A 13,069-nucleotide genomic window follows, 5' to 3' on the forward strand; every position below is an offset into this window, starting at 1 on the left:
AAATCCTGGAGACGAGCATGGGAGGAGGAGATGAGAGAGCTTGAAAGCAGGAGGTCTTGAGAAGAGCGGAGAGGACGATTTGGGTGATATTTGGAGACAAGATTAGTGATGTAGCTTGGGGCAGAGTTGTGAATGGCTTTGTATGTTGTGGTTAGAATTTTGAATTTAATTCGCTGGGTGATTGGGAGCCAGTGTAGGGATTGAAGTAGAGGGTTGGCAGACACTGAGCGGTTGGTAAGGTGGATAAGTCTGGCAGCAGCATTCATGATAGACTGAAGAGGGGATAGCCTATGGAGCGGTAGGCCAATGAGAAGGGAGTTGCAATAGTCAAGGCGAGAGATAACAAGGGAGTGAATGAGGAGCTTGGTGGTTTCATTTGTTAAAAAAAATATATATAGACACAATTTAAACCAGCAACTAGCAGAAATCAAAATCTGCAACTTAATTAACTCTCATTGCCAGACCAATACAATTTATTCACATGAAACATTAAACAAAGAGCTATAAAACATTGTGAATTAGCGTAATATAAACACTTATGCCCCGTACACACGGTCGGACTTTGTTCGGACATTCCGACAACAAAATCCTAGGATTTTTTCCGACGGATGTTGGCTCAAACTTGTCTTGCAAACACACGGTCACACAAAGTTGTCGGAAAATCCGATCGTTTTAAACGCGGTGACGTAAAACATGTACGTCGGGACTATAAACGGGGCAGTGGCCAATAGCTTTCATCTCTTTATTTATTCTGAGCATGCGTGGCACTTTGTCCGTCGGATTTGTGTACACACGATCGGAATTTCCGACAACGGATTTTGTTGTCGGAAAATTTTATCTCCTGCTCTCCAACTTTGTGTGTCGGAAAATCCGATGGAAAATGTCCGATGGAGCCCACACACGGTCGAAATTTCCGACAACACGCTCCGATCGGACATTTTCCATCGGAAAATCCGACCGTGTGTACGGGGCATTAGAAACATACAAATATGTAAACCTCGGGATGCAGCTATAGCTTATAACAAACAAAAAAAGATCTTAACTAAAAATTATTTTTCTAAAGTTAATCTAGTATGAAAGCTATCAGATGAAATTGATGTAACCATAGTAAAACTAGTATTATGATTTTATTATCTGATTAACTCTTTTCAATTTATACATTTTATGCATACAATAAAATAATCATAAATTAATAAATTCCTCATGGGCAGTATATATTAACCATATCAGGGTATATTCTATGGACTACGAACACTTAAGCAATGTTACAAAAAAAAATAGTATCCACCCCCCACCCCTTTTACCTATTCCATTATCCCTGTTCTTAATGCTCTTCTGACAAACCAATCCCCATGCAGAGCTAGGCCATTGCTTATAGGGTAACTTCACTTTCGTGGGGAAAAAATAGCAAATTAAGAAAAAATAATATAGCGTGTACAATTGCGATACAAGTCATATTGTAATTGAATGTTATTAAATAATTACCTTTCCTTTTCAAACTGCAGCCGCTGTAATTTTCTATAAATGCAAAGCAATATGGCTACATGGAGTTGTTCTATACACAGAATGTGCCCTGACCACTCTCCAGAAACATCGTTTCCTGCTTGTGTGATTGGCTCACCAATTTTCCCAGAAGTCTGCCTAAGATAAAAGTCAGATTTCAGGCATCCCCTGCAACAAAAATGTCATTTTTGGTGAGATATTTCCAATAGGAGCCGGTCTAAAATGATGCAGGCCCAGCAGCTTTCCTCATTAGTGCCCTGCAGCTGCCACAGCTGACTGATAATTATGAAACCACTCCCATTACACTCACTTAGCCCAGAGGCACAGACAAACACACAGGGATTTCTTCAGAATAACAAAAGGTAGGAATCTGCAACAAAGGTTGTTACAATCCTTGCAATGTACATAGATCACCCAGAGGGGAATGTTTTTTCTCAACAAAAGTGGAGTTATGCTTTAAGTTTCTCCATTTGTAAAGACAAAGTCAGACCAACACAGCATGCTTGCTTCTTTGTGCACAATTAGCTGTACCTGAGTTGACTATATGGGTTGCAGAAACATTGTTATTTGCTAATTGTTCACAGGGCCATTTTAAAGTAAACCTTTACTGAGAAAAAAATGAAAGCTGCAATTGATGACCTTCTAAAAATTTTAGCTAAGGGGCACCATCACAGTCAGGCAACAAATTAAGTGAAAAAGCAGCAAAGCCAGCCTCCATGGTTTCTAAAGAAAAACTTCCTTTAATTTTATGGGATTTGGTTCAACATGCAAAAGTACACTCAGACTGTAGTCCCCCCATGTTTATGTGCATTTAATTTAGAAATGAGCAGACTAAATCCTATGAATGAAACTTTAACTCAGATCTCTGCAATATGTATTTACGTTTGCGCAACCACCTTTGCCCCCCTGTCACATTAGGTCTGTACAGTCGCTAAACAAACAGCCCTTTCACACTGTACAGGTCATATTAACCCCAATGTGGTTCCATGAGAGGTGATGCTGGAAGGGGAATTTAAATAAATGACCAATCTGTGCGTGGGACGTGATTGTCAATTACCTAGATATGTGCATACTGATGCCAAAAGAAACTAAAAACAGGGGAATAATATATGTGTGAAAAAATGTGACATATGAACCGAGGTAAGCTGAAACAAAAATGGGGAACACTTACCCGTGGGCTGCATTCATGCAATACCAGCGGAAAATCAGCTGGTACGCAAGAGACCCCAGGAGGAGAGCGGCCGCGAAGACGGTCTACTCCAACTGGGGTGTATGTGTACATGCCACCAACGCCACGTACGTGCGTACTAGGAGGGACAGCGTCCGCACCTGAGCTAACTGATTGCTTAGCGATTGGCGCCAAATTCCCTCACTGGAAGCACGTAGATGGTACTCACTACGTCAGTGCGGTGGTGCCAACAAGTGACGTCACACGCCCGACATGGATATTGTGGCGCCGTTGCGCTGAGGGGCGTCCACCCGAACCTCCCGAACACAAAGGTGTAAAGGGAGGAGGGGAGGACCCACAGGGCGCATCGCAGCCCCTGCATTAAGGAAAAAACCCCCAGCAGCACCGAGATGCTCAGTATACCAACAGAGGCACATGACACTGGGCGAAGGAAAGGCGTGCATGGGATAAGAAATGGTATATATGTGAAAACACAGGATCAGTGCCGGGATTGGCATCTATTATTATTATATGGTGGTAAAACTAATAATTACATACATATATAAATAAACAAATTGATTGGCTGTGTCAAATGTGCAAATCCCATCAGGGCATAAGAATCCATATGCAAACCTCGCACGTGGATGGCAGGGGAGCACTGCGGATCCAATTTTCCAACTGCTTCCATCCCTGTAAATTCTGTAAAAAAAGGGGAAGGTTTGGGACTTTATATGAGGCACAGGTTAGTGCCTCCATCCCTATTCAAGTACATATCAAGGGGAATTGGGACTTTAAATGAAGCAGTTGGAATGCGGAGGTATGGGTAAAAGATTTTTATTCGTAACATAATTGTAGCAGAAAGGTAATTTCATATATATACATTAATGGGATATGCACAGAATGTAGCATATTAGATAGAAAATATATATCGATATACATAAATCATGGGTGGTAAGATATTGCACATAACATAATGGCATGGCCTACAGGTGCCAAGAGTGGCATGCCCGAAAACTGCATCCGTGATCACATGATAGAAAAGGTTAAAACATGATTAATCATAAGAGTGTGGCATCAAAATTGTCTTATAGCTCGACGCATTTCGTAAATACGTTCACTCATCAGGATCAGATGCAACAATTACCTTAAGAATATACAAATTAGTAAACCAACTCTGGTAAGAGAAGGATAAAAATGGAGGATATTTCAATATGAATAATTAGCCAAGCGCTCTTACCAAAGCGGACAGTGAAAACGGCATGTGGCAACTGGCACAGGGTGCGCAGGAGGTACGGACCTCGCCGCAGGAGCTGAGGTGGCAGGTACACAGGTTGCAGCTATCAGGTGGTATGGGGAAGTGCATGGGTGCATGGATGGTGTCCATGTGACAAAAGGTGATGGTGTGTGGCTCATTGCACAAAATTATCTAGAAACAAATAATGTGGTAAGTATGAATGATTAGATTAGACAATCTTGGATTAATTAAACGTGATGTGTAAAAAGTGGACCCTGTGGGGTTCCATGTGGGTAATAATGGTGTATGTATGTGATAAAGTGTATATAAAGACACAACATTATTTTAGCTTTAAATACAGTGGGGAAAATAATTATTTGATCCCCTACAGATTTAGTAAGTTGACAATGACCCAAAACATACTGCCAAGGCAACAAAGGAGTGGCTCAAGAAGAAGCACATTAAGGTCATGGAGTGGCCTAGCCCGTCTCCATGCCTTAATCCTATATAAATTTAATGGAGGGAGCTTGCAACTTCGAGTTGCCAAGCGACAGCCAAGAAACCTTTAGGATTTGGAGAAGATCTGTAAAGAAGAGTGGACCAAATTCCTTCCTGAGATGTGTGCAAACCTGGTTACCAACTACAAGAAATGCCTTATCTCTGTGCTTGCCAACGAGGGTTTCTCCACCAAGTACTAAGTCGTGTTTTGCTTGGGGGTCAAATACTTATTTTACTCACTGAACTGCAACTCAATTTATAACATTTGTATCATGTGGGTTTTTTTTGGATTTTTGGTTGACATTCTGTCTCTATCATTTAAAATACACCTATGATAATAAATTATAGACCATAATTTCTTTGTAAGTTGGCAAACTTCCAAAATCTGCAGGAGATCAAATAATTATTTTCCCTACTGTAGAGTAGAGAATAGTTAGACTGTTTGTCCAGTTTTTATTGCTGTAAGTGTCCCCATTAGGTAGATTTATCCCCTTTATTGATCCAGGTGCCCATAATCGCCAAAATAGAAAGTAGGGGAATATCCTGCATTTTAGAGCTGTCACCAGAACAAGAGGTAAAAATCATTGAATGGGGGCAAATATTCTAGCAACAACTGCTTTAAAGTCGTTGTAAAATCAGAAGGTTTTTCATCTTAATGCATTCTTTGCATTAAGATAAAAAGCCTTCTGTGTGCAGCAGCCCCCCTTGGCCCCCCTAATACTTACCTGAGCCCCCTCTCTGTCCAGCAATGTCCACGAGTGTCTCACCCGTCCAAGACTCCCACTGCTGTCAATCAAAGCAAGTTAGTCAATTAGGAGAGAGAGGGGGTGGGGCCGAAACCGCAACTTCGTGTCTGAATGGACACACAGAGTTGTAGCTCGGCTTGGGTGCCCCCATAGAAAGCTGCTTGCTGTGGGGGCACTCAACAGGAAGGAGGGGCCAGGAGCACAGAATCGGCACCCAAGAAAAGAAGGATCTGGGCTGCTCTGTGAAAATCCACTGCACAGGGCAGGTAAGTATAATATGTTTGTTATTTTAATAGAAAAAAAAGAGACTTTACAATCACTTTGAGATAGGATTTCATCCAATTTCCTGGGGCACAGACAGTAAAAAAAACCCTACTCTGTCCAAAGATAAAAAAAGGTTTAACTATACAAAGCCCTAAGAAAATAAGTGAAAAGAAGCCTTGGGCTCTACTTGCTGTCTGGAAATATACAGATGAGAAATTCATACAGAGTATTTTTACTAATTGTATGTTTCATTCCTGAAAATGAAATACAGTGGGTATAGAAAAGAATCACCTCCCTTTAAAATAAGCACATTTTGTTGCTTTACAGCATGGAATGAAGACAGACACAGTTTTTGTTTTATACAGCTGTATTTACTCGGTGCAACTTATAACATCCAAGTGAAAGCTATAACACCAAAAAAAAAAAAAAAAAAGAAAATCAAAAACAGAATCACTGGGTTGGAAAAAGGATCACCCCCTTCTAAAAATCACTTGTAAACTCAATCAGGTGTAGCACCCTCTAGTGTTCTAGAATAATGTAGTTTTGTGTTGAGAACAGCTACACTTCCAAGCTTTTTATGGTGATCAGGGTTGGGAGTGGCTCAAAATAGTGCTGGGTGACTGTCACTAGGACCTCTCACTTCTTTCCAGAATCTTCTGGTACTTTCTGGAAAGAGAGGTGGAGAGGGGAGGTGGAACCACCTGGGGTGTTCTAAGGAGCCCTGACCAATCCCCAACTTGGATTGGCAGAGGGCAGGCCTCCTCAAATACCCATCTGGGGGGAGTTGATCGTGTGGAAGATGGAGATGGAGTGTTAGGCTGTCGGGGCCTTGGAAGGAGCTCTCCAGTCTGGGGGGTGTGACCTTGGGCCTGGGCCTGGGCTCGGGTGCGGATGGGACCCACTTACAAACCACAGAGGTGTCCTGGCCAGGAGGCACAGGAGGAGCAAGAGAGGACAGCCGGAGAACACTGCTGGGCAAGTCTCCAGGAGTTTCACAGAGGCAGCCAAGAGGGCTGGTGAGTGTTCACACCTTCGGGAGGACTGGGGGGCATGCCTGAGAGGACTGGGATGTAGCAGTTTGGGATGGGTGCAGAGCCAGTCTGGAGGGTGGTGGTGGAAAGGGCAGTGGAAAGGGGCAGCTGCAGCCAGGAGAGTTGGCAGTGCCTGAAGAGGTGGTGCTGGGAGCAGTAGCCACAGGGACACCTAGCACTGGAACTTTTCTATTTTGCTACACCATAGGGATGCGCTGTCCCTGCCTTTAAAGGGCATCTGCTTTGGGCCTGGCTGAGCCAGTGTCAGGTCTACAGTCCTAGCTAGTCTGGAGAGTGCAAGCAAGGAAGTGATGTGCAGAAGGAGCGAGGAGTGATGCTCTGCAAGCAAGCCAGTGCAGGAGGAGTCCCAAATTCTGATGTTTGATTACCTGGGCATCTCATAAGTCCCTATCTCCATCCAAGTTTTATTCCCTTCGATAAAAAATAACAAGTGCAAGGACTGCTTTCATGTGTCTGAGTGAATGAAAAGTTTGTGCCTGGCTGGGGCATGGTGACAGACAGACTACAACATTCAGCAGCTCCTACGGGGGTACCGCTACACACGTAAAGCTAATCGCCTTCTCAATTGCATGCAAAGCCATTTGACTTTCAACTGTAATAATATTTGTTCATTTTGATTAGCTCAGCATGAAAAAGGCTTTCCTGGACTATTGCACTCCCTGGTAGTGCAACTAAAGCAATCAACTATGGGTGACAAGGCACTGCCAAAAAATCTCCGGGAGAAAGTTGTGAGCAGTCACAAGTCTGGAGCTAGATACAAAAAACATTACAAAGGCTTTATCAATGCCTAGAAGCACAGTGAAGTCTATTAAGAAGTGGAAGGTATTTGGTACAACACAGACCCTCCCTGGAACAGGATGTCGCTCTAAACTCGATGAAGGGGCTAGGAGGAAATTGGTCAGAGAGGCTACCAAGAGGTCTACAGCAACTCGAAAGCAGTTGCAGGAATTTATGACAAAGAGTGGTCATTTGTGCATGTGACAACAATATCACTAATTCTACATCAAATGTGGCTTGTATGTGAGGGTTGCAAGAAAAAAGCCACTCCTCAAAAAAGGCCACATGCAGTCACGACTGAGCTTTGCCAAAACACACCTTGAAGATTCTGAGGCCACATAGAAAAAGATGTTATGGTCAGTAGGGCCATCTCTAACGCAAGGTAAATGGGGCAGCTGCCCTGGGCCATATCATTGTTGTGGGGCCAATCGTGGCTGCCCCCTGAGCCCGCGCTGCCCGCAAATATTATTCCTCGTGTAGCAGGTGCAGCCGATCCCCCACTTGCTCTCCAAGCCCAATAATTCAAGCGGCTATGCTGTGACAGGAGATAGGCACAGCTGTGGGCTGTACGTGCCACAAGTCGTGCTTCTCCCTCTGTTAGAACTGGAGCTACTGTGACAGGAAGTGAGACAGAACAGCTCTGTGTTCCCCCGCTCGCCCCCCCCCCCTTCTTCGGTCAGCAGCGCGGAGATCAAACACACAGACCGGGCTGTATGTGGATTTTTCTCTCCCTTCTCTTGCCAGCAGGAAAGAGATTAATAGCGGGGGCAGGACCGGACCAAAGAAACTTGCAGAAGAGGACACAGGGTAAGTTGCTGGCAATTAGTGAATGGTGTTAATGTGCAGTAACCTCTCTAGCAACCAATCAGTATATGGTATTAATGTGCAGGAACCACTAGCAACCAATCAGGGAATGGTATTAATGTGCAATAACCTCTCTAGCAACCAATCAGGGAATGGTAATAACCTGCAGACCTCTCTTTGCTACCAATCAGTATATGGTATTAATGTGCAGTAACCACTAGCAACCAATCAGGGAATGGTAATAATGTGCAGATCTCTCTAGCAACCAATCAGTAAATGGTATTAATGTGCAGTAACCTCTAGCAACCAAATAGTGAATGGTAATCATGCACAGTAACCTCTCTAGCAACCAAATAGTGAATGGTAATAATGTGCAGTAATCTCTAGCAACCAATCAGTAAATGGTATTAATATGCAGTAACCTCTAGCAACCAATCAGGGAATGGTATTAATGTGCATTAACCTCTAGCAACCAATCTGGGAATGGTAATAATGCACAGTAACCTCTCTAGCAAACAATCAGTAAATGGTATTAATGTGCAGTAACCTCTAGCAACCAAATAGTGAATGGTATTAATGTGCAGTAACCTCTTTAGCAAACAATTAGTGAAGCAAAATGATGTGCAGTAACCTCCAGCAACCAATGGGTGAGCAGTAATGATGTGCAGTAACCTCTAGCAACCAATCGGTGAGTGATAACGATGTGCAGCAACCTCTAGCAACCAATCGGTGAGTGGCAAAGATGTGCAGTAACCTTTAGCAACCAATCAGTGAGTGTGGACCTTTATGTGTACATTAGTAACTTTTTTAGATAAAGCTGGCCATAGACAGTTCACATGTCAGCCAGTTCAGCAGGAACTGACCAAGATTTAATCAATGTATGGACAGGCTGAATGTACCATCTATCAACTTGGGTACAACCAGCCTGTCAGATTTTACATGTGATTATTGATAGCCGCCAGCAATAATCATGTGTTCTGCCACTGGGGACAGCTTCCCCCGCCATGAGAACACAATGGTTTTGCAGGAGGGAATCCCCTGTCAACACTGTGTTGAGGGGGGAATCTATATATTTTGTTTCCTGCAACCTGTGGCTGCAGGAAAAGAAAAATTGCTCCGTCTATAGCTGGCTTAAGTCTGTGTGCGTGTGTTTGTGTGTGTGGGGGGAGGGGTAAGAAAATATTTGCCCGGGGTTCAATCAATATTAAAGACAGCCCTGATGGTCAGATGAGACTAAAATTGAATTATTTTTCACCAACACCAAACGATAAGTCTGGTGGAAATCCAATACAGCTCACCATCCAAATAACACCATTCCTATGGTAAAGCATGAAGTTGCTAATATCCTGTTATGGGGTGTTTCTCTGCAACAGGGACTGGAGTACTATGGGGTGTTTCTCTGCAACAGGGACTGGAGTACTTGTCAGGATAGAAGGAAAAATGGATGGGGCAAAATACTGTATAATTCTTAAGGAAAATGCTGCCCTCTGCCGGAAAGTTGTCAATGGGAAGAAGGTTTACCTTCCAACATGACAATGCACCCAAAGCACACAGCAAAAATGACCACACAGTGGTTGAAGGATAAAAAGGTGAACGTCCTTGCATGGCCTAGTCAGAGCCCAGACTTAAATCCCATTAAAAATCTATGGAATGACTTGAAGACTGAAGTCCACAAACACCATCAAATTTAACTGAACTTGAGCATCTCTGCAAAGAAGAGTTGGCAAATATTAGAAAGTATAGATATGCAAAGTTAGTAGAGACATATTCCAACAGACTAAAGGCTGTAATTAAAGCAAAAGGCGGTTCAACAAAATACTGACACAAGGGGGTGATCCTTTTTTTAACTCAGTAATTCTGTTTTTGATTTTCTTTTTCTTTTTCTGACATGTTGGTGTTATATCTTTCACTCGGATGTTATAAATACAGCTTGATAAAACAAAAACTGTGTCTGTCTTCATTTCAGGCTGCAAAGCAACAAAATGTGGTTATTTTATATACCCATTGTATAGAGAAAATATATACAAAACACTATACAATCCCTTTCTGTAAGGAGCAATGTCTGCACTGCAGGCTGCACATGTATTTGTAATGTAGGATCAGATATTAGAGGCACTAAATTGGGTGACTTGCCACTGCTGAAAACCCAATGATGGTGTCTTCCATATAAAAAGAAACTTCAGCAATTCTTCTGTTTGCTGTTTGCAGAACGAACCTAATTTTGATTTACATGCGACTCACTTTAGAATGATCATAAGATAAAAAGCGTAAAAACAGATTTGATATGAGAAGCTAATATCCTTGAAGTGTAAGTAGAGGCTAAACTGTCAGGAATTTCTGCTGTCTGTATCACTGCTGCTGTCACACTCTGTCAGGCGTCTATTGTCATCAAGAATTCAACATTTTAGAGGTGTCATCAGAACAAGAGATAAGTGGAATCTTCCAAGGGCAAAATTTGTTTTGGTTACAACTGTCCTTTCACTTTGGGGAAATTTTCAATATTTCCTGAAAATTTGCATTTAATAAACAGTTGTGCAAAAATCATGAGACATAAGCATTTGCAACTATCACCTTTTTTATTTTACAGAGTCTCTGCTTTCGGAAAATATATAATGTTCTGGGGTTTAAGTAATTTTATTGCAAAAAAAAAAAAGATTTTTACATGTATGCAAAAAATTTTAAAAAATTGCTCGGGAGTTGAGCTGGTTAAAGTGGTTGTTAACCCACTTCTATTACATCATCCCATCCTCTCTGCACCATTATAAGAAGTTTCCCTGTGCCTGAGTTCTGTAAAGAAAACCTGCACGATTCTACCTGTATGAGCTCCTGTCTGGACGCTCAGCTGATTCCTCTCCCCTGTTCTGTCTCCAGGTCACGGCTACAGTGGGCGGGGCCTAGCCCTCCCGCTGATGTCAGCCGAGGAGGAGGGGGAGAGAGGAAAGACAGAGCGTCGAGCCGCCATCAAGCAGCTGAGCAGTGCGAGGTGAGTTCATACAGTTAGAATCATTCAGTTTTTTTTACAGAACACAGGCACAGAGAAACTTCTTATAATGATGCAGAGAGAATGGGATGATGTAATAGAAGATATGAGAGCAGTTAGAGCAGCAGGGGGGGCAGGCACATTGTACGAGCAGAGAAAGGCAGAGAGGGGAGGAGGGGGCAGAAGGACACAGGAGACAGATAGCAGGCTGCGAGTGATGGAGGCACGCAAACAGACCATGATGTCAGGGCTCAGCAGCCATGATTATCGTGGTCTGTTTGCAAAGGGGAGGGCATAGCTAGGCAGGATCAGCCAGGTATTTTAGGTGTTACGGGGTCCAAATGACACAGCACAAGCACTGTGCTGTATAACATGCTTTAAGAGAACAAGATCTGTATTTTTTTTTTGTTGGGGGGTTAACAAACGTTTTAAATTAACAGAGGTTTTAACCCTTTCCTACTTTAACTAAAACAAAAACCTGTTGGCTATACATATGCTTTAATATGAAGTAAGCTACTTTGGGCTACATGCTTCCCGTAGCAGCACGATTTATCATGCGACAATCGCGGCAGATCCGCGCCACGATTTGAGGTGTCATTCAAATGAATAGCATCTCAAATGCGAGTCCCGCGATTTTCCATTCACACATCAGCGCATTCAAATCGCGGGCAGATTCGCTGCAAATCTGTCCACGATTCAAAACGCTGAAGTGTGAATGCAGCCTTGGAGGTATCAAGTAGATAAGAATGTTTAAACTGAAAAGCCACATTATGTATTTTGACAAATATACACATATATTAATGTATTATATTTATATGTATGATTGTTTCTTATCTATCGAACATAATGCATTTTTTTAATACAACTTTAACTAAACAGTATCTTTATTTTTTAGGTAAAGACCATAATTTCCAAGCCTATGATGATAAAACATCCAGCTCTCTAAATGTTCCTTATGATTATACCTCTGTATTGCATTACAGCAAAAATGCTTTTCAGATTAGCAACGATCCAACAATCATACCTAAGAATCCTCAGTATACAAATATAATTGGAAAACAATCGGATTTTGGTAATGGTGATGTCTTGAAGTTAAACCGACTGTACAACTGCAGTAAGTTCTTGCTAAGATTATAGTCAACAAAACATATAGTGAACCTGTCAGTCATTTTAATGAATCTCATTTATAACAGCTCTGTATCTTAAACCAGTGAGCTGTGATTGACCCACAGCTATAACATGGTACCTGGGCCAATCACAGCACCCTGTACCATGTGATTAACTGTAGTCAATCACAGATTACTAGTACAGTAATCAAAGCTGTCATGAACATAACCCAGTTGAAAACATTGCTGTCACAATCTACAATTCAAACATTATAGCTGGGACTTTACCTATGTATATTATATGGTGCTTTAGAAAAAAAAAGTTAAAACAAAATATGGTTCACCTCTTGAATGCGGCAAAGGCCTGTATTTCGGCAGTGTGGAAGCAGGGCTCCCCCCTAGATTTTCGTTACAGCCTACCAAGATTGCTGATATTCATGCCATGGAAAGTATTGCTGCTGCCTTATGTGATGAGGAAGAGCAATTTAACAAAAACTGGTTCTATTGGACCCAATGTACTTGTTCCAGGGATTACAGGTCTGCTCTAGCAGAGGATGGGTGAGGGACACCCCCCCTCCCCCCTTCTTTTTCTGATCTCTCCTCCTTTTTTCCTTTTTGTTTACTTTTTTATTATTTTTGCAGTGTACAGTTCACGTATATATGGGTATTGCCAATAAGTGTTTAAAAATTGAAGTATGGACTGGATAGTGAGAGCCATCCATTGCCATCCATTAATGGTAATCAATATACTGTACCATGTCTTTTGATACCGAGCAGCAATTTTCTTCTGCAGCAATGCACCGTTTGAGTTTAATCTGTTTGTTTCTCCCATGCCTGTCTGTACGAAAATTGTTTAAATTAAGAATTATAAAACAAATAAAATTATATAAAACACTGAAAAATAGTATTTACATTTTTTTTCCCGTTTTTTTTTTTT

At 42.0% G+C, this 13,069-nt stretch overlaps 1 protein-coding gene across 1 annotated transcript in view; it reads left to right on the top strand.

The window, feature by feature from the left end:
* The window catches only part of LOC141145139 (meprin A subunit beta-like), an 89,794-nt gene that overhangs the window by 38,987 nt on the left and 37,738 nt on the right, over positions 1–13,069 (top strand). Inside the window, exon 8 of the mRNA XM_073631523.1 lies at positions 11,922–12,140. Within this exon, the coding sequence (XP_073487624.1) occupies positions 11,922–12,140 (219 nt within the window). The remainder of the gene's footprint in view (positions 1–11,921; positions 12,141–13,069) is intronic.

This window comes from Aquarana catesbeiana, linkage group LG05 (assembly GCF_042186555.1).
Source record: "Aquarana catesbeiana isolate 2022-GZ linkage group LG05, ASM4218655v1, whole genome shotgun sequence".
Lineage (NCBI taxonomy): Eukaryota > Metazoa > Chordata > Amphibia > Anura > Ranidae > Aquarana > Aquarana catesbeiana.